Source organism: Cibotium barometz, chromosome 3, assembly GCF_041138505.1.
Source record: "Cibotium barometz isolate CiBa-2024 chromosome 3, ASM4113850v1, whole genome shotgun sequence".
NCBI classification, from domain to species: domain Eukaryota; kingdom Viridiplantae; phylum Streptophyta; class Polypodiopsida; order Cyatheales; family Cibotiaceae; genus Cibotium; species Cibotium barometz.
The window spans coordinates 9,574,540-9,597,231 of NC_141048.1; the positions used below are offsets into that span (position 1 = coordinate 9,574,540).

The 22,692-nt window shown below is 44.5% G+C and overlaps 1 protein-coding gene across 6 annotated transcripts in view; it reads left to right on the forward strand.

Annotated features, from left to right (window-relative positions):
• LOC147639688 (uncharacterized) overlaps positions 1 to 15,441 on the forward strand; it is a 41,769-nt gene extending 26,328 nt beyond the window's left edge. For 4 of the 6 annotated variants that reach the window (XM_086772759.1, XM_086772771.1, XM_086772774.1 and 1 more), the window contains 7 exons: positions 11,394 to 11,871; positions 11,976 to 12,469; positions 12,563 to 13,018; positions 13,576 to 13,640; positions 13,784 to 13,802; positions 14,236 to 14,405; positions 14,508 to 15,441. In XM_086772759.1, the coding sequence (XP_086628885.1) occupies positions 11,394 to 11,871; positions 11,976 to 12,469; positions 12,563 to 13,018; positions 13,576 to 13,640; positions 13,784 to 13,802; positions 14,236 to 14,262 (1,539 nt within the window). In that variant the 3' untranslated portion in view covers positions 14,263 to 14,405; positions 14,508 to 15,441. The remainder of the gene's footprint in view (positions 1 to 11,393; positions 11,872 to 11,975; positions 12,470 to 12,562; positions 13,019 to 13,575; positions 13,641 to 13,783; positions 13,803 to 14,235; positions 14,406 to 14,507) is intronic. The other 2 variants (XM_086772765.1, XM_086772761.1) reach the window with 2 other exon arrangements.
• The last annotated feature ends 7,251 nt before the right edge of the window (positions 15,442 to 22,692 follow it).

Consider the following 22,692-nt stretch of genomic DNA (forward strand, 5'->3'; position numbering starts at 1 on the left):
TTTGCAGGTTTCGAGTCTTGTACCAGGAGCGTTCTACGAGGAGATCCTATGGGGATTTGACATACGTGAAGCCCTGGCACGTGAGGAGGATGCCATGGCGTCCCTGTCCCTCGTCCCTTGTGAGGGACGCCTCTAGGGGGACGTCCGTCCGTTCCCTTCTATCCCCGTTGCTGCCGTGTCTCGAGATGGTGTCCCCGCGTCCCAAGCTCCCGTCCCCTGCGTCCCTTGTGACTATGAGGGCAGCACTCTTGGACTCTTGTATGAGTTCATGGACCGGATTGGAGAGACTCTTAACCGATGCACTCTCTTGACAGATGAGAGGTACTGAACATGCCAAGTACTCTCTTTTGAACTTCCAACTAGTTGCCTTCTTGTTGTAACTTGTATCGTTGGCTGCTTTAGCTAAGAGCTTTGATCATTCATGGCTAATTTTCAGGGTTGAGGACATTCGACGGGTTTGGAACGACCAGTGGGATTGGTTCCATAGACCAATCCACGCGGTTGCCCACATATTGTACCCTCTTTGGCGGAGTGAGGCACAATATGTTAATGAAGAGTTGGAAGATGGATGGCAAGATTACATTCAAAAATGGACAAGAGGAGACGTGGAGCTCATGAGACGCTTGGAGGATGAGCGGCTAGTGTATCAAAATGCCAGCCATGCATTTGGTAGACAGACAGCATGCATGCGAGAGACACAACGCCAGTCTCACTGTGGGAGAAGTATGGGATCAATAGCCCTCACTTGGTGAGTGCAACTCTAAAAGACAAGACTGTTATTTACATAATACATTGATCAATGATGATTATACTCACAAAGTTTCTATATTTTAATGGCAGAAACGCCTTGCCATTCGAGTCCTCTCACAAGATTGCAGATTGGGTCCTGTTGAGAGGAACTGGAGCACATGGGTCCTCTTCCATACAAAGAAGAGGAACAGGTTTTCTACTGCTCAGTTGGAGCGGTTGGTGTATTGCCATTGCAATCTCCGCCTAATTGAGCAGTTGGGCAATCCGATAGAGCCTCGCTAGGTCAATGTCGATAAAATCGACATTGAGAAGATGAAAGATGTCCCAGAGATTCCTCAGGAGTGCGATATATATGCCATGTTGTATGAGGAGTTGATGGCACCTGCTCATGGCACTACAACAACCTTATCAGGAGGTGCTAGTACCAGTGTAGCAGTTGAGATGAGTGCGGTAGCTGAGGCAGCATCATCCTCTTTTGAGAGTGACGTCAAGTCTATTGAGGAGGCTACTGATGAGGACATCGAGGATGTTGAGGATTAAGTGCCCAGACTCCAGATTGAGGACTCTAGTCTTTGGGGCTATCAAGCTCCTCTAGTTTACTGTTTGTCTTGCATGATTGCATCTATCAACATGCTCTACTTTGTGTATTTCAGACTTCATTTTACTTTTTTTGTATCAGCTCAAGATTCATACTTTTTGTGATCACTTTGAGTGCCATTATTGATGAAGGAATCCAGATCTTGATTCTTGATGTTGCCAGTTTATTTATGCCAATTGGTCAGTGACTCAGTTGGGTGTCCATTGTAATTGGGTCACGGAGATTCTGTAGTTTTAGCTTGTAAACATGTTTTAATGTGTAAATGATGCATGTTTAATATTGTTTTGCAGGGAAGGCAACGTATTTTTAACATATTATAAACTTGTATATAAATTTTGGGGCCTGTACCCCCCCTTTTTGTATGAAAGGTTTTTGAAACGTCTGGGAAATGAAAGAAACGTTTATGAAACATGTTTCATGAAACGCCTAGCAACTATGCGAGTCAGGGCTGTGGATCAGTACAACCAAGGTTTCCACGCATGCAACATTGGTATCGGAGCATTCAGGCTCAGCCACTAAGCATAGTCCCAAGGAGGTGCATAGATCCATTAGAAGAATGCAATAGGGTAGCAGATGGAGTGGTCTGCAACGGGCGAAGCTAGAGAAAAGCATTCCTTGAGAGTATGTACGCAAAACCAGTACATAATTAAGCTCTCATATCAGTTCCAAAGGCCTAGCAACATGCATGATCAGTTTCTGCAAGTGACCCACCGTTGTGTTAAGGGGAAAGGGATAGCAGGCATGGGGACAATAGTGGAATAGATTCAGCAAGACTTGGAAGTGGAGATCAGAAGTGGAGGGTGTTCAGACAAAAAGAGTCAAAGTTAAAGTAGAAGACCAAAGTCAGAAGTCAGTAGTCCAGGGAGGAAGGATGATAGAGTGTTCACCCCATCATCAAGTTTAGCAGGAGGGGATGTCACGTGCACACTCGTGCCATGGCAAATCTTGAGCATGAACATCATAAATCCTTGATTAATCCATCAGTTAGGAGTTAGTCATCAGTTAGGAGTTAGTAGAAGTCGTGTAAGGGCTAGAGGTCACCCCTAAGGGGTTGACCAAGGGCCTGACCATGTACACACATTCAGTCACTTTTTTGTACCATATTAAATACAAGAAAACATGACACCAACTATCTCTCTCTTCTTCTCTCTCCTTTGTCTTAATCATGTTTATTTAGCATCTTGTTCTTAATCAGGCTTAGGGTTGTGGATAAGTACAGCAAGGCTCCCGCGCATGCAACAACCTCGGACAATGAACTTGGAACACATCCAGTCTATAATCTTTGCTACACCAACCAATGAAGTTGAAACACATTCAATCCATAGCTACCAAAGTTGATCTTGCTTGTCAAAATTTTTAAAAATATATATATATCAATATTAGGAACTGTTGACAACTCCCTCTTCCACCCACAAGCCTTCTTTGGCTGGTTGCACGTGGGGGAAAACCTGTCCTTATGGCTAGAGAAGCATACTATCCAGGTCCTCTTGAACCGGGAGGGCCCTAGGAGCACTGGAAGTAGAAGAATCAGAGTCACTTTCCTGCTCTTTGTCCTTGCCCTTCTTCTTTGATGAAGAATTGTTGTTGACCTTATCTTTGTCCTTCTTCATGGACAAACAATCCTTTGCCAAGTGACCTTTCTTCCCACAAGAGTAGCACCGGCTCTGAACTTTCTTCTGCACTGTAGCAAGTGCCTGATCTTGACCATTTAGAGACACCTTGACCTTACCCTGTGAAACGAGGGTAAGAGGACGGACTCTTCTTCCAAGACAAGGGAGCTAAGGTCATCAAAATCCAGCTTGCTTTTGTCAGAATACGCAGCGGAGATGATGACCAGATCTGGGAACACGAGCAAAACGCATGCGGAAAAATACAGCACAAGAGAGTGAGAGATAGAGGCGTGTAACTGTGCTCTATATACACAAGAAGATCCCGGGTATGATACAAAATGGTATGGGGGCTGGGGGCCTATTTATATGCCCCCCCATCAGCAGTCGGCCTGCTGTAGGGCAGCTGACTGGACACAAGAAACCTCCACGACTGAATAATCACAGTCGGCCAGCAGCAAAGTGGGTCGGCCAGCATCAGAAAAGTCCCACGACTCATGCAGTGCAGTCGGCCACTTCCAGAATCTCCACAGATGCAGTCGGCCAGGTTCAGGGTCCTCTTGTCACTACTAGATTGCCTCCCATGCCACAGAAAAATAGGGAAAAAATGGGGAAAAATACGGAGAGTGGGGAAAAATGAGAAAACACCTCATAAGGGCGGGCACACCCACAACAACCGCCCTGGTGTATAAAAATAGACAGCAGATGACTTCTAACACCCCCTCTTAGCTCCTGGCTGTGAAACCAACCACAGGGAGCTGGGGTGCCGCCTGAGCAAATCCTGAGATAGCGACTTCGTGAAGAGGTCCACCGTACTGTCCTCCGTCGAACAGACTGTCCGCGACAAGGCAAAAGATGACTGCCTCTTACTGCTTCGTAAAACTGCTCCTGGGCCTGAAGTAGATCTCCTCGTGTCCAGATCTCCTCCCCAAACTGAGTCACTCCAACCGTGGAGTCGGACTCCATCAATCAATCCCCCTCCTGTGTACAAGAGTCCATGATCCTTCGCATGCCGCAGAAACTATAGGAAACGCAATCCTGCCTCCCAAAGAGTCATCCGCAACCATGAGCTCAACTGCCTCATCAGGAAGCTCCCGTCCAATCTGGTGTCCATCAACCAGATCAATGAACCATTCTGCTTCTGAGTCAAAGAGGCATCACACTGCTCACAAGGATCAACACCTGTTACGGTGCAAAAACAAGTCCTGGAAACCTGCTGAAGACCACGCAAGGCCTTCTGAAACCTGTCAACCACCCCCTCTGAATCCGGAACCACAAAGCCTGGAGTATGCACCTCCTTCTGCAAGTAATCAACTGCCACCTGCCTGGCTTTCTGAAAGGTCCCCGTGGAAAGAACATCCTCATCTACAGGAGGTGCTTTGTCCCGAATACTACGAGACATCAGAGCATAAGTTACCTGTTCAGTTTCCTTTGACTGACGAACACAAGAACTACCAACATCAGTACTGGAAAGTTCCTGCCAACTGTTGCCATCTACTGGCAAGCTATCCACCATCTGGTCCCGGAAAGCCTGCACCTGCAGCGTATCCACACACAAGTGGCCAGTACCAGACTGCCACTCATCACAAACCTGAGGACCTGGGAGAGAGAGTGCTGAAAGCTTGTAAACTCCATTCTCCACTCCGCCTTCCCAAACCACTTGGCCTGTTGCTTTGTCCCGGAGAGCAACAAAATGCTCATCAAACTCCACCCGTACGCCAGTCTTGCAAACCTGATGCACTGACAACAGATGAAAACCAAGTGACGGAACATACAACACCTGGGAGGAATGCTTCCCCCCTCTGCCATCGGGAACTATCTCCATCCTGCCCTCACTGTGAACTGGGATAGTGGATGTATCCCCAGTAAGAATGTGACCAGAAAGCTTGCAGAGATCCTGTAAACCGGAACGGGACGGAGTCATGTGCCTGGAAGTACCACTGTCGAGAATCCACTCCCGAGTATCCGTTGCGGAGAGTCCTCCAATCTCCTCCCTGCCTGAAGAAAATGAAACATCGGTTGTCCACCACCTCCAGGTGCACAAAAGCCGGAGTCTTCATGATTGCTCGGGAGGAATCTTCACCCTTCTCGGTCTTCCGCTTGGGACACTGCCTCCAATAGTGGCCTTTCTCGCCACAATCATTACAGGTCCTCTCTGCCTTCAGTTTCTCGTGGTCAGCGTCGGACTTCTTCTCAGAAGACTTCTCCGATGAAGCCTTCCCTTTGCCCGTGTTACGGCCTTTCGACCGTTGGCCAATTAAGGCCTCCGAACCTCTACCCTGAGGAGGGTTCGTGAATCGTTCCTCCTGGTCCAGGACCATGGGCACAAGCTCCTCCCACGTGATGGTGCTGAGCCTGCCATGCCACTGGTAATCAAAGACGAGTAAAATGCCGAGTACTGATAGGGCAAGTGTGACAGCAACGTTATGGCCATGTCCTCTGACGCGATATCTCCTTCCCAGCCTGAAGAACTTCTTGCTGAAGAGCCTGCAGCTTGTTAATATGCTCCCGCATCGTCGATGACTTTGCAGGGTTCATAACCCGCATCTGTACTTCCAAGGAAATCCTCTTCATGGGCGATACCCTGTTGTAAAGAGAGGCCAAATGCTGCCATATACCTCTGGCCAGCGTCATATGCTTTACATGATTGATTACCTGCGGTGTGCAATTGAGAAAGATAAATGAACGGACCCTGGCGTTGACACGATCCCACATTTGTGTCTGAGCCTCCCGGTCCTTTCGGATCGACGGTAACTCCCCTTCCTCTACTTCCGGCCGTGGAACCCCAACAACGACGAAATCAGTGAGGTCGTAAGACTCCAGAACAGATTCCATCATAACCTTCCATATGCCGTAGTTGCTCCCGTCCAACTGACGGTCCACCGGGAACGTGGGGAGTGTCGGGATCTTCACATGTCTCTCGGCCATCTCAAACAGATCTGCCATTGCGGGGATGTACTCTGAAACGGGTGGGTGGGTAGGAACTAACACCTGCAAGTGGCTGTCCAGCAAATCAGCCCGCCGTCCTCTTGCTTCTCCTCTTCCCGAACAGTCCTGTACGGTCCACCAATCAGCAACACAACAGTCCCCCTCTTGCTCACACAAATCCCAAGAACTATCTAGAGCCTTGGCTCTGATACCATGTCAGAATACGTAGCGGAGATGATGACTAGATCTGGGAACACAAGAGCAAAACGCATGCAGAAAAATACAGCACAAGAGAGTGAGAGATAGAGGCGTGTAACTCTGCTCTATATACACAAGAAGATCCCGGGTATGATACAAAATGGTATGGGGGCTGGGGGCCTATTTATATGCCCCCCCATTAGCAGTCGGCGTGCTGTAGGGCAGCTGACTGGACACAAGAAACCTCCACGACTGAATAATCGCAGTCGGCCAGCAGCAAAGTGGGTCGGCCAGCATCAGAAAAGTCCCACGACTCATGCAGTGCAGTCGGCCACTTCCAGAATCTCCACAGATGCAGTCAGCCAGGTTTAGGGTCCTCCTGCCACTACTAGACTGCCTCCCATGCCACAGAAAAATAGGGAAAAAATGGGGAAAAATACGGAGAGTGGGGAAAAATGAGAAAACACCTCATAAGGGCGGGCACACCCACAACAAAGGCCCCGGTGTATAAAAATAGACAGGGGATGACTTCTAACAGCTTTCTGTGACTTGGCACCGCAAAGCCCGAGAAACCACATCGTACTCCGGAGGAAGCTTTGTGAGGACTAATGCAGCCAACTGAGTAGAGGACAAGGCAGCACCCATTGCCAGTAAACTGGTCATGGATGACCTTGCCCTTCATAAGAAACGATTGCATAGAACTGCTTGTTGGAAACACGAGAATGTAGAGCTGACCTTGCAAAGTAACTGCCCGCATCGAGGAATCCCGAGCATAGAGATCCGCCAACTTGCACCAAACTTCATGTGCACTGCCTAGGGTTTGCATGGCCAGTGAGAGCTCCTTCGTAATGGTCCGCACAAGCGTCGAGTGCGCCTTAGAATCACATCCTCCTAGTCTTCAAGTTCGGCAAGAAATTCATCCTCCTGAGCCTGGGTTTTTGCATGCGCGGAAGCCTTCCTGTACTGATCCATAGCCCTAAGCTTGATTAAGAACAAGATGCTGAATAAACATAATAAAGACAAGAGAGAGACGAAGAGAGAGATGAGGCCCTTGGTCAGCCATTGATCTCTGGCCCTACGTAGCTTCTATTGACTTATGAAAATGCTTAGCTACTTGATGATAATGCTGAATTATGCCTTCTTATATATAATGCTTGAGGTGCTGGTCGGTCTGTTTGCATGGACAAACAATTCATGAAATATTCCGGAAAAGGCTGCGCTTATCTTCAATGCTGCCCACACTTGATGCCTTGCATGCTGTCGCCTGGCTGCCTACCTATTGCTTGAGCCACCTGCTGGCACGTACTGGAGGTTGTCGACACGGTACTCATGCCCTCCTTATGATGCTTATGCTGCTGATGGTGATCTTGATGCTGATGATGATGATGATGGTGCTGATGGTGCTGATGCTACTGATGCTAATAATGCTGATGATGGTAATGATGTCCTAAATGCTGTGCTAACTGATTATCCTAACCAGGGATTATGCTGTTCATGCCGAAGATTAGCCATGGCATGGGTGTGCACGTGACATGAGTCCAATGCCTCGAGTTTTGGAGACGCTCGGGCTTCTTATCATTACCCTGAACAATATTCCACAAACCCTTATGAATGAACTAGACCCGCATATTCAGCTTCCAATGCGCATAGTTAGTTCCTTCAGCTTGTCCTCCTTGTTCATACAGGGGGGACTCATATCCATAGCAAAAGAACTTCGGCAAGAACCTCCTCAAATGTCAACACTCCAAGACTTCTCTCGAGCACTTTCCAATGGAATCGACCGCCAGAACTGATGAACCCCCTCTGAAATTTGAGGTAGATAGGGGCTGCACAGCAAGAAAGTAGCAGCAAAAAACTCACTAGAAACACAACAAAACGCTATGTGTTTAATCGTGCCATTTGTGAGGGTTTCCCGACAAGCTGGACAGAGCATATCATTGTACCACTCTTTAAGAGTGGGGACCCCATGGTGCCAGGCAACTACAGGACGATCATGATTGGTCATTACTTGGCCAAATTATATGGCTCTATATTGGAGTCGGAGCTGAGCCGATGGGCAGAGAGGCATGGTCATCGAGCACATGGACAGGCTGGCTTCAGGAGAGGAATTACTACCTTGGATCACATAGTGACACTTCGGGCACTTATTGAAGAGGGCAGGGCACATAAGAGAAGGATATATTGCTGCTTTGTGGACTTCCGCAAAGCCTTCGATACCGTACCACGTGCCAGGCTTATGCACAGATTGCATGACATTGAGGTACCGGAGGATATGCAGTGGGGGATATATGCTTTGTATGAGTGTGTGACAGGCAGAGTCCGAGCTCCAGGCGGACTATCTGATAGGGTGACCAGCACGATAGGGGTGAAGCAGGGATGCCCGCTATCGCCCACCCTCTTTGGACTGTACATTGATGCGGTCTCTGATTATGTAGACAGATTGGGAGACCCAGGGGCATGCCTGGCAGGGGTGTTGATACCCATCTTGTTATATGCTGATGATATTGTTCTAATCTCAGACTCTCCGGAGGGATTATAGAGACACTCGGATGCATTACAGGCTTTCTGTGTGGATAAAGATCTGACAGTGAACCTTGGGAAAATCAAGGTTATGGTGTTTAACACCACACAGGCATGGGTGACGAGATCAAAGCCTCAGTCCACTTTCCGAGGGGAGCCGGTAGAGTACGTCAGGTCATATGTCTACTTGGGAGTTACTTTCACAGGACCGCGTTTCTCCCTGAAGAAGGCAGCAGCAGCTAGATTAGCTGGAGGGCATGCAGCCTTGGGAGCACTTGAGAGGCAGTGTGCACACATACAGTTTCAGGAGCCACGTACCAAATTGTGGCTATTTGATACGCTTGTCACAACGACTCTCCTGTACGGAGCTCCAATTTGGGGACCTAGTATACATCAGAGATCTCAGAGAGGGATAGATGAGGGATGGAGGCAAATGGAGAGACCACTGATTATGATGATTGCCCGCATGATTCAGAGCAAATTGTCAGTACCACATGAGATTGTTCGGGCTGAGCTGGGTGCCCCACCAGTGGTAACCGAGGCCCTATTCGAGGCAGTTACCTTTTTACAGTGGCTATGGGAGCTCCCTCAGCAGAGGTACTCCCGATTGGCATTGACCTCATCCATGCAGTCGGCATCGGAGGCGCCTACCTCGCTTCTACGACCTCTCCATTCTAGACAGCCCCATGGCAGAGATACTTGATCTAAGGAGAGGGCAACACTTCAACTGATCAGCATACATGGATCTACCTGATATACATTTTTCAGTATTTTCCAATATTTTCTACGCAGTATCATCTCGGAGTCTTACAGTTTAGTTCTTATAACTGTAGGACAATCAGTTTATTGTACTTTTTAGTCTCATTTAGTTGTTCTCTTTGATGAGACACCAACTTCAGATGTACTCTCAGTTTTGGTCTCATAGGCCACTATGGCCTCTTAGAGACGTTAATATATCATTTCATTTCATTTCATTTCTCTTTTATTTTCAGATTTTCTCAAGGTTTTACGCGTAAAATTGTTGTTTGCTTGAAGATAAGCTAAGCACCCGTGCCGCAGCCCTTATGAAAGCCTGTTTCAGTGGTATCACCATGCCTTGGCTGTCTCCGAAAGATGTAAGCCATGCGAATCTTGGATGACTCCGAATAGTTTTCGGAACCAAAAGAAATATCAAATTGACGGATAAAAGTGAGGGCTTTGTCTTTGTAACCATAAGCTTCATCATATGGTGTACACCGCACCGTCCTTCCTCCTCTTTTGAATTCCTTAGCTTTGTGCTTACCTTTCTTCCCTTTCTTTCCATGCCGTGGAGAGGGTAAGAGGAAGATGATGATGTGCACCTTGCATGGGAAAGATTGCGGATGGAAACATCAAACATGTGAGACGATTGAAGTTAAGAAAGTATCGCGCTGGTTTGCATGACAACATTCAAGATTTTGTGAATGCATGCCCGAATGATACCATCCAAGATTTGATGCATTCAGCTTCTGATGCTACCAGGGTCTACATGGTAGATGAACCAAAGAAAAAGACAAGTTTTGGAGATCAAAAGTCTTCAGTAATTGAGAAGCGTGAGAACTCCAAGAATAGGTTTCAGCCTATGAAGCCGAGGGGTATTCCAAACTTGTACAAAGGAAAGCACAACTTGACCAATGAACAAATATAGGCCTACCACAACGGAGGGAAATGTGTTAGATGTGGCAAAGAGGGGCACATGTCGGTCCAATGTGCGGGTTGTCGTAAGGGACCTCAAGAGCAAGTAAAGTCCAAGGAAAAATCTAAACGAGTGGTTGATGGGATTTCCGATGTATTGGGAAACACTTCAGAACCTGAGGCTAGAGAGTTATGCCTCTCTTGGGACAGTGTGTGGGACAAGAATGCTCTAGTGTTGTTTGACATTGGAGCCACAGATAATCTCATTTCCATAGAGCTTGCGGAATAGTTGGGTATCAAACCCGAGGAGATGGGACCGGCCTTGCATGCGGAACAAGTGTTTCATGGTGATGTAGTGGCCGTAACGCCTATCATTGGTAAGTTGAGGACTCATGTATAGGGTTAAGAATGATTAGAAAGCAGGATATCAAAAAAACTCTTACCCAAGTAGAGCACTCCTTGAACCACCTTATCTTGTGGCACCTCCAGATCACCCAACCCGTGCATTAGCCTGTACAGAAGAGTAGCAGCTCAAAGGACACAAAGTCTACAAATCCAATTGGGAGCTATGCTCTAGCCACATTAGCCCTCTGAATTTCGTGTGTAACAAGGACATTTTGCTGTCCACTCTCTGCATGTACGTTGCTTTTCTGCTTGAGCCCTTCATTCAGCCTTGACCTGGCCCATTCCATGCACTGCTTTGCCGTCTTAAGTGTCTCCACAAATAATCTCACTCTCTTCTCATTTTGTAGCCCTTCGGAAGTTGTATGCTCACTTTTGTGAACCATCACTTCATCCTCCTCAAAACACCCCCAAGACCTAGAGATCCTCCCTGTCTCCTCCTTGCTTTCTCTCGCTACCATTAGCTAGCAGTCTGCCTGGTCTTTTGAGCTGGATCAAATTCATCCTTCTTGCCTGACATCTCCTCAAGACAGTCGATTCGTGCGTTTGATGCATGCGCTGCATTCGTAGATGCTTCTTGCACCTCATTTAATGCACCTTCAGCACGTTGTTGTCTTCATCGTCCTGGAAATTTCTGATGTAATTGACTGCTTGTTGATTCAAATGTTGTTAGGATGTGGCTTTCATTGGATGGGGTTTTATAATTTTTAAGTGTGGTTTTTTTTTTTTGGGTTTAGAGAGCAGCAGCATTAAAAAGACGAGAGAAAGAAACCTCAAAGCTGTCTGGAAAGAATCAGCCATTGCTGTCGGCAGTTGATATTGGAGCAAGCCCTGCTATATTGAATCCCACAATAACAGGGAGAGAGACTAATAAGGATGATGTTTTGAATGGTCTAGCTCCTTCCCCAGAAACACTGCATATTTCATGCCAAAATGAAACTGTGGAAACTCTAAAAGCTCTTAAAGAGAGAAATGTAAGGTGTGAAGTAAAGCAAAAGGCAGAGGAATTGAACCCACCAAACCTCAATTCATCTGAAGCAGTTGCAAGATCTGCAGAGGAAACACCTACATCCCAAATTATCTCGAATGCTAACGAGTCCTCTGCTATTGACCTTACTTGTCTAAATGGTGAAAACCATGTTGTTGCAGACGAGGTTGCTAAGGAAAAAGTAGCTGATGCAACTCAACAGAAGGACAGGGATATTGTTGGTGCTGGTAATGTTACTTTTTTATGTGTGTTTCTACATTCTGGATGTAAATTCAAGTGCTTGTAAGTGATCTTTAAAAGTCTTGACATGTTCTTGTATGTGGTTTTTCAGCTGATGCCCTATCAATACGAGGGACTCCAAGTGATCGAAAGTCACTTGATTTTGATCCTTGGAGTTCCCAAGGCTCAATGGGAGGGTCAATCTCACCAACACCCTTGATACAAGTTCCAGATAAGACTGCTCTCTGTGAAATTACGATGCCTCTTGATTTGGATGGGATGGGTTCAAACTCAACATCTTTGAATGCTGATGATGAGAACCTGACTGGTTCAGATCCAGTTGAGGTTGAGAAACCGATGGAGTGTGAGCCTTGCTTAGCTTCAGATGCTCCACATCTGGATGAAAATACAAATAATATAGACTCTATCCTCATAAATCAGGCAGTCTGCGGAACTTACAAAGGGTCACCGTTGATCACCTCTCTATGGTTCAAAGACAAGACTTCACAATCTTTTGTAAATGCTCCACAAACATGTGGCGTCACAACCTTAACTTCAAGCAGTGTCAAGGCCAAGATTAAAGCCTATGAGAATTCCTTTTCACAGGTACCAACCCTTGTTTGGCTAAGATTGTCTAGTTTGGTTCTTACTTAGGGCGTTTGTGAGTGGATGTCAAAGTGACGATTATGACAAATGCAGGATGCTGGCTATGTAAACCAAATGCTTCCCATGGAAGGTGGTAAGATGCAGGGAAATATTCATCCACACTCCAAGAAAAATGTCCCAAGTAGTAGCTCGGATGAACAGGGGAAACCTTTGGCAGAAGAAGAAGATTCTTTAAATATAGTAAGCAGTGGCAAAGAAGATGGTGTGTCCTTTGGCTTGGCAGGTCATGTGGAACTTGCTGCAGGTGGGGACATGGATTCTAAAGAAGAAAGAAACAAGGTTGTTGAAGAAAGCAGTGCTGGTACAAATCCGGCAGAGCAGCTTCTAATTTTGGGCAATGTGGAATGCCTGGATGATGTTGGAACAACAGAAAATGATGTTGCACTCAAGGCTTGTGCAGAGGAGTCTAGAGGTGAAGAGCATATTCCATGCTTAAGAGAACAGGAGAAACAGCTCAAATCTTCGGGACCATATGGTCTCACAAAGCGGGTGAGCATTGCCCATCATGGTTTTGCATATAGAATATACAGTGGTTATGGAGATACAAGTGGATACACTTGTTTTGGTTCTCTCCTTCCCCCCCACCCCCCCCCCCCCCTCTTCTCCTTTTGTAGATCCTTCTGTAGTAGCAACATGAGTGCCCACCTGAAGGCAGCCACCGGAAGGAAGTACAATTATGGTTGCAAATGGCCTGGATGCCGTCCGGGAGCCTATGGGGATTCAAACTCAGGACCTCTCCCTTACTGGTCACAAACCCACACTGCTAGGCTACACACCCATACAACAAATTATATTAATAATAGCATAAAAATAAAATGAAATTTTATTATTTTTAAATACAATTAATACTTTTGAAGAGAACATTATTTGAAGACACTTCACAAGAATTAAAATTCATTTGTGAAGTTGAATACATGAAAAATGAACACTTAGAGAACATCAACAAACGTGCATTATGCTCGCAACAAAGTAGCTCCCCGTGAGAATTCCCATTTGAAAATTTGAATAAGAACCTGATGGTTTGGAGTTCTCCATTCTCCTTGTAGGTTCTAGGTGGAGCTATGATGGTTGCTGCTGGAATTCTTCTATGGGCTGCAAATTCAAACAGAAGGTGTGCATGATTCAGTTGTTCTGTTTGTCAATGTGTAACCATTTTGGTTGATTGATTATTCACTATTCTCCTTTTTGTCAGACGAATCTTATAAATACTGACCTTAAATCTACCTTTCCATGCATGAAAATTGTGTTTGGAAGAAGGTCGAGCACACCGCAGGTAATGGGTCATTTTCTCGCTCTAGTCAATGTATACGAATTGTAATCCCAATGTTTGCAATGTAGCTAGTTCCATACACTTTCTCCTCTTTTCCAAAGTCTCTCTCTCTCTCTCTCTCTCAATGTGAGAAGGTTTTATGGATCTTGTGGTTTGTTGGCTTGGCTATTATGCTCTCTGTAGTGTATGGAGTGAGCACTAGAGGAACATCAGGCAAGAACTCACTAGTTCTTTTCTAGCATCCGCTTTGTTGCGATTACCTGCACATTTCCTTTTCCATGTCTTTGTTGCCGTAGCATGAAGACAATGGTGTTTTTGACTTGAGTAGATCCTTTTGTAGTTGCAATTAGGTACCTGCTCAAAATTGGCTTGCGTATCTGCATGCTTGCTTGAGTAGTTTGTCTATTGATTCCATTTTTTTTTTGTTTTCGAGCAGAGGTCTATAAGCAAAAAGAAAAGGTAGCAAATGGTGTTACTGAGTATAGACTCCTGGATCAGCTTACCACCTTTACCAATGTGAAGTTATGTCACGGTGCCTGATACAGTAAGATGGCAAGGCAGAGAGGAACCTTATCTATGCGTCACACAATGTCTGTGGCCAACCTTGTGAGTCTTCTATTTCATGTTTTCTTCTTTGTAACAGAGATAGTTACAAAAGTTGTCACCATGGTTTTCAACTGGAAGTGATGATGTGCTTCTCTATGGCAGGGTACACTTGGTTTGAACTTTGTATTGCTGTACTGTGAACAGGCTAAGGTAGACGAGGGTTAACCAAAATTGCCAATAATACGGAATGTCCCACTTTTGAATGTTGAGACAAGAGAGTTGAGTTATGAATCACATGCAGTAGTAACAAGATGGTGCAAATGAGATGTGAAGTGGGAAGATTGAAGTTCTTGATGTGGTCATGGGACTTTTTGCTGTCATGAAAAGTTGAGTCAAGTCTTAATTTTTGGTTGATTCCAAAATATGTGATACATGCACTACTAAGGGATGAGGCAGTACAGCTTTGTAAATGGGGCTTAGTCTTTTGTTTATAATGGTGCAAGATGTGGAAAAAAACTGAGGCTCACCATTACAAAGAAAACATAGAACAAGCCTTAAAGTGTACTTGGAAACGAGCAGTGGAGTTTTTGTTCTTCAAGGTATAATTACTGCAAATGCATGGTTTCCTACTGTGTATGATTACCCTTGACAAATTTGTTACCGTGTGTATTAAATCAAGGCTGTTTGCATAGCACTTTTTGCTTGTGCCATTCAAAAAACAGAACACATGTACTATTGTGGTTGGTGTCTGGTTGTAAACATGTAGATCTTCAATTCTAGTCCCAATTTTGATGAATTTGCTTTTAAAGGGCACTTGGACCAGTAGGGGTCTTAGTGCTTCATCCAATGTCTGGACCTCAGATAAATAGGGAGAATGTAGATGGAGCTAAAGTTCTTGCAAGGGACTTAGTCCTCATCTTGAAGTCTAGATCCAAGCTTATAAAGGAACCATGAGTGAGCTCAATCAATTAATTGGAGGTTGTATTGAAGTCTTGTGCGGGTCTCAGATATTTATTTTGAAGTCTAGTCCATAGACAACTCATTTGTGCCTTGTAAAACTTGATCAATTCATGGGAAACGTATAGAAGTTTGTCAATTGGTTTCTTGTCTCCCACTATCCATTTTATAAGGATTTTAACAAAAAGTTGGGTCTAGGCTAGAGTGCAAGGTATCTCATCTCATGAGCCATTGTAGAAATAGTGCTCTGATTTATATTTTCTTATTCAACCTCTTGCTAAGACGTTTCATGCATGGATCGACCTAGAAACTCTTTTGAACTCTTGAAGGAGGATAAAACAGAAGGTTGCTAAAAATAGAAAGCCATATTCTCATGTATAGAATGTCACTAGCTTTATGTAGCCCTTCTAACAAATTTCAGTTGTAGAATGCCAAAAACAAGATAATTCTTTCCTAGACTAGTCAAATAGGATGTTGAATGGTAATGATGTGTTTTCTCAAGTCCTATAATGGAATTAAAAAAGTCCACATAGCTCCCCATATCAACTTGAAGGTGACATCCGCCCTTGAGTGGATATGGTGTTTGAAAAATTGGTTGACTTTTAATTAATCTTTGATAGTCATGCGAAGAACGTGGACATTTGCCCTTGAGTGGATGTGTTTGAAAAATTGGTTGAATAGTTTGATATTTTCATGTGAAGGGCTCAAGATACGATTATTTTTTTGTGAATTTTGTAAAGTTAATAGTACCATAGGCTTTATCCTAGTGGTTTGAGCTTACAACTTTGTTCAAGGCAAGAGCTTATCTTAGCCTTGCCAAATCGTGTGTCATTGAGCCTTGCCTTAGAGTTGTAGCAATTGTAACTTCTTCTTGATATGGGTGCACTAGCTTGTCATGTTCTTCCTCCGTTGTCTAACCGGATTGCTCCTTGCTAAAGGGGTGAAGGAAGATCTCTCTTTGCATAGATGGAGGCAAATACAGATTCGTCTTTGCATTCGGTCTCTCTCACAAAAGGTAGAAGAAGAAGAAGCTAATGCGAGTGGGAATCATACAAACAAACTATCTAGCATACATCCATCAAGCAAACAAGATTTCAATAGCATACATGCAAGCAAGAACAGAGAAAGAGGCTTTACAAGTATTCTATTGCAAGGGAATGATTGTGTATTGCTTAGTGTAAAAAATGGTTTATATACAAGTGACTAGTTTTCAACTAGGCCGACTAAACTTAAAAATGGTCCAACCTCTATTACTAGTCGTAAGCAAGACATGCAGTCCTAGACTTTTCATGTTTGACATTAAGCTCAATTTAAGGTTGCTATGTATGTTTCAAGTGTTGTCTTACAAAAAATGAGTGTACGTTGTGAGCAAGTAAGGTGGCAAGGTACATAACGTTAGGTTGGGCAAGTGAAACCATATTAACTTACAAAGTGGTCAACGTATCCTCTTTCCTAATGGTAATCTTTGCGTCACCTAAGTCAATGGTGAAGTTGTTGCCAGAATGAAGGTGTGGATGGTCCAAGATACGCCATGTAGTTGGCGTTATGTGAGGTTGAGTGGTATGGTTTGGGGCCGTGGTTTGGGGCCGATCCACAGATGAATGTTGGGCATACTAGTGATAAGCTTTGGGTAGTCCTGGTGATAGGCAGCTTGTCGAGGTGACATGAAAGATATGGGCGATGTAGAAGTTCTTGATGTGAGGCTGTCTTTTTTTGTAGAAATGGCTTGGACCTTTCAAAATTAGGTAGTTGGTAGAAGCAGCCCACAGCTTCTGATAAGCAAAATGAGCTCAAGGACCACCTGGAATGATTCGCATGGGTAGATGGTGGTCCGGGTCTTCGAGGCATGATGTGATATCATGTCCTGATCTCACAACATGATGCTTATAGAGAGATTGGGCTTCTTCGTGGAATACGTCAGGTAGGTTAAGGTTCGGTGAAGGAAGAGATCTCTATGCCTAGTTGGAGGCAATAAGAGATGGCCCTCAAACCGGCCTCATTGTCAGCAAGCCGCAATCCGAGCCGAAATTACACAACTAATAACTCGGCACACAACAAATACGCACCAGCAAAGCCCAAACTGCGCTTTCCACGGAGGGTAGAGCTAGTACATCTCGGTTTGCTTATGGGTAGATCACTCGAATAGCCCAAATGGTACACAACCTGCCGTTGCAAGACGAACACAAATCCTGCTTAGTCTAACCCAAAATCAAACAAATAGACCCTGGCAAGTTTCTAGTGTGTATTCAACCCTTTTCACACACATCATTTCACCATCGGCACTCGTGTACATAGACCTAGACAGTCCATCCAACCTTGTGGTCCATATGCTGGCACCAATCTCCATATCCATTTTTAGACTTTAGATCATCATCAAAGCTTCTTACCTTATTTTTCTATACTAGCATCTTGGCCTCTTTCTCCCAGTGAACTACTTTCCAAGCTATGGCCTTCAGGGCTTGCACCAAGCTCTGCTCCTCACTTTCTGTTTGTTTCTCCTTTTCGGAAGTGCTTGGCTTGGGGGACCCTTGGCTTGCAGAACTGTTGTTGCTACTATTGCTGTTGCTGTTGTTGTTTGCTGCTGTGGCTATTGCTCCTTATCTGCATCATCATCTTCATCTAGGTCATGAATGACCTTTTGAGCTTTACAAGCCATTTGTTCTTGTATTTCAATTAGTGCTTCCAAGGCTAGGTCCCATACCTTGCTGATAATTACTGCTTTAGCATCAAGCGGAAGGCACAATATCTCTTTTTCCTTCTGGTTCTTCAAGGCTTGGACCTCCGTCTTGGCGACTGCCAACGTTGTAGTTCTCTCCAGCACTTCTTCTTTCAGCCCTTGGATGGTGTCTCCCTAGACCTTGGCTGGCTTTTGGGCTTCTGCTAATTCTACCTTGAGTCTTTCCACGTGAGCTTGGAGCATGTTTTTCTCATTGGTGAGGGTTTTGATCTTCCCTTCACTTAGCTCTTTTTGCTAGACCAAGGCCTTTCCCGCCATGGCAAGCTTGTTCTGCATCTCCACATTATGTTGAGCCATAATATGTGCTTTGCTCTCCAAATCCTTGGCTTTGGCTGTAGCTTTTGTGATGAGCAACCCGCGTGGTTGATGATTCAGGTGCACATCTAGTGAATGGTGTTCTGGGCCTTTGACTCATATTCCTCCACTAAAGTGATGGCATGAGAAAGAATGTTCTGGGCTGAAAAGATGCAGGAGAGAAGAGAGCTTGAGCTCTCTTCTCCCCTGCAAGAGCTTGAGCTCTTGCAAGCGCGCGCGCGCACACACACACACACACACACAAACCCTAGGAGAGAGCACACAAGGTGAGAGGCTGAAAATTCTTCTTCTTCTTCACACAACAAAAGAGGTCTACAAAGAAGATAAAGTGGCTAACACACATAATAGAGTATATATAAGCGGTTCATAATGTGAACACGCTAAGAGGAGTGAGTAGATGTGGACTAGTCGGTGTAGTCCAGCTATAGAATCTCTGGTGAAGATATGTCGGTGCCAGCTACCAAACGCGCCAGTGATATAAATGTCGAACGATCATGCAGGCGCCTCATGAGTGTCAGCTCATGTTGACCTTGACATCTCAACACTCCTCCTCAAGCTCAACTCTAGCTCATGAACTCTAAGCATATCTTGAAATCTACGGATCTTCTCAGCTCCCAAGGCCTTCGTGTGAAGATGTCAGCAACCTGATCCTTTGTGTTGACATAGGCCAAGTGGATGTCACCTGCCAAGACTCTCTCCCTGATGAAGTGGTAATGCACCTCAATGTGTTTCGTCCGCACGCATGGAAAACTGGGTTCTTGGCCAGCTGTATACTACTAAGATTGTCACAATATATGACAACCTTTCTCTCCACATGCAACCCCAAATCAGCAACAAGTAACTTGCGTAACCAAGCTACCTCACATGCTGCCACTGCAACTCCTCTGTACTCTACCTCTGTACTCGATAAGGCAACTGTGGGCTACTTCTTGCTGCTCCATGTCACAGCAGTACTCCCCAATGAAAATATAAATCCACTAGTAAATCTCCTGTCTGAAATGCTACCTGCCTAATCAGCATCTGTGTACCCATATAGCTCCAATGGTACACCTGCTTGCTGCATAAAATAACGCATAATCAACAATGGCCCTCAAGTATTGAAGTGTGCGTCGCACACTGTCAAGATGTGGTTTGCGCGGAACCTGCATAAACTAGCTCTCTAAGCCAACATGTAGCTCAAATCTGGCCTCCTAATCATGACATAGATCAGACTCCCCACAATCTTCCTGTACATAGTGGGGTCCTCCAAACACATTTTTGTTAATCCTATTCTAGGATTAACAAGAGCTACTGCCATTATCTTATATCAAGGAGTCAAGGTAGATACACCAAAGGGTCATACATTCATGATATAAAGCAATAGTGTCCAAAGCTATAACTTGGACGAGCGCCCGTAATGGTGTGACAGAGTATTTATGGCGATTCTGGCTTCAAGAGCGTGTGGTGGCAAGTTAGAATGAAGTCCTAAGTGATGCACTTCATGGATATATTATGAGAGTAGTCATTGTAATAGCATTAGGCCTCTTATGAGCCTAAAGTGCCAGGCCGGCCACAGTTTAAGTGAGTGTGAACACTTATGGCCATGTATATAAGTGAATTTCTCTTATAATACAAGATACTCTCCCATTGTGCAATTGGTCTTGCTCTTGCTAATCTCTCTCCCTACTGCATGCTAGTGAGTGTGTGTAAGTGAAGTGAGGTGAGAGGAGGGACGAGGACCTGTAGTGCAACGCGGCCGTGTGACAACGCTCGTGGGAGACGCGATGGAATTGCTTCTCAAGGAGTTGTAGAGCTTGGAGACCTCAAGGGTTACGAGGTTGGACATTGGAAAGATCCTCACGATAGTTGCGGTTCACCAGGTAATCTCTTTTTGGATGTGTTTCAAGGAGGGTTAGGGTGAGCCATAACATTTTTGGCGCCGCTCCAGGGAACCATCCCTTGACTTTTTCCATCGTTTTGTCTCTAATCTACGGATAACCCATTGCCCATTATCTTGATTAATGGTTTCCCATGAAAAAGATATGGATTTTATAGTGCTTTGTGTGAGATTTGGTGTAAACTAGCTCTCTTTTTTGTTTTTGAAAAGAATGCTTTTTGCTTGATTTTTAGATTAATTTATTGATTTTGTTGTTGTTTTTATGATTTTGCATAATCTTAGGGCTTGCACATAGTTTGTATTAGGCTTAGTTCGCATCCATTGCATCAAACAATGCAATAGAATGCAATTTTTAGTGAATGTTAGCTCTCTTTAGTTTAAACATAGATCTAAGATCATTAATTCTAGTTTAATTGTGTGTTTTTTGTTGAAATTGTTTGGATTAGTGTTAACAAGTATTAGGAGTAGCTTAATCTTTCAAAAAATTTCTTAAAACCATCAAAAAATCCTTGAATTTCAATAATTTCTCTTAATGGACTGGTTTTTGTCATTAAGGGTGATTAATCTTGTTCAAGAGGCTAAAAATTTAGAAAATATGTTAATTGGGGTCTAAATTGATCGTATGAGTAGTTGAAATTGGGATTTTTGAGTGTTTTGAGAGCATCTAGATGCATCAAAACACCTAATCACATCAATTTTTTGATCAATTGGAGAAATTTAACTTTTTGCTTAATTTTGCCTTGACGAGGAGACTATAATTAAGAGTCTAATTAATCTCCTAATTTAGATTAATTTACACAATTGTTGATGCACAAAGATTAGTTATTCCTTGCTCTATCTAATGGTGTGCTCAATTGCGTGAATTAATTAGGGATTAGTGGGTTAATTAGGATTCTTGATTATTATAAAAGAGGAAAAGATTAGTGAAAGGATTAATCTTAGATTAATTCTTAATCATTTTTTTACATAACTTATTAAAGCTAATAAGCATTCAATGAGAAGATGCTCATGAGTTGTCAATTTGTCCATTTTTGGGGTCATTTATGAGGGATGTAAGGTGTCATTAAAAGGTTGACTTTTTTTTATTCCACTTGTTGGAATTAGGGTTGCAGGAAAGCACACAAAGCTTGGAGAAGAAGAAGAAGCAAGAATGCACACAACACAAAGTATATTAGATTGTGTCAATGTACAAAAGATAAGTTAGCCCTAGAAGGATGGGCGTATATACAAGCGGGGGAAAAAACCTCCTAAAGAGGGAAAAAGTACCCCGGCGGTCCTAAGTGTGTTCACACACATCACTGCCTATATATATATGACAACAAATCCCCCCTAGGAGTGATGGTGTGAACGAGAGCTGGCACTCATGTATAGGGGAGTGCCATGCCCGAAGTAGATCAGTCCACAAAGGGGAGCAAGCCCAAAGCTTTGCGAAAAGCTTCGAACTTCTCACGAGGAAGCGCCTTTGTGAAAAGATCGGCGAGGTTGTCTTGTGTTGGCACATAGGCCAAGCTAATCTCTCCTGCTGAGAGTCTCTCCCTGACATAGTGATAATGCACCTCAATGTGCTTTGTGCGAGCATGAAAAACTGGGTTTCTCGCAACTGCCAATGCACTCTGACTGTCAGTGAAGATAGAGGTGGCAAACTTCAGCCACCCATAAGCCATCTGAGCCACACACACTCAACCGTAGCTGTGAAAGCTGCCCTGTACTCAGCTTCACAACTAGAAGTGGCCACAGTAGGTTGCTTCTTGCTCAACCAAGATATGCATGAGCTACCGAGCATGAAACAAAAACCACTTGTGGACACTCTTGTGTCATAGCAACCAGCCCAATCTGAGTCCGAAAAAGCATGTAAATCTGGCGGCAACGATCCCCCCTTGGGATAAAACAACCCAAGATGTATGGTGCCACTCAAGTAGCGAAAGATGCGTTTAACTGCCTTCCAATGCTGAGACCCTGGGCTATGCATAAACCTGCTCACCTGTGAGACTGCAAACTGAATGTCCGACCTCGTAATGCATACATAAATGAGGCAACCAACAGCTGTCTGATAGAGTGTGACATCAAAGTGATCTTCAGCATCATGAAGACTCAACTTCAAACCTGTCTCCATTGGAGTAGCAATAGGCTTGCAGTCTTCAAGGCCAAATCTCCGCAACAATGTCTCAATATACTTTGTCTGACACAAAGCAATACCTCCATCACACTGCTTAAATTGTATCCCCAAATAATGATGCAAATGCCCCAAATTTGACATCTCAAAAGAGGCATTCAAGTTAGCCTTAAAATCAGCAATATGGCTCTCATTTGGTCCTGTGAGCAGCATGTCATCGACATAGAGAGCAATGATTAGATGTACATCATCCACACGTTTAACATACAAAGTGCTTTCTGTTGGACTATTCTGAAAACCATGTGCAGTCAAATATGCATGTATCTTTTCATACCAAGCTCATGGAGCT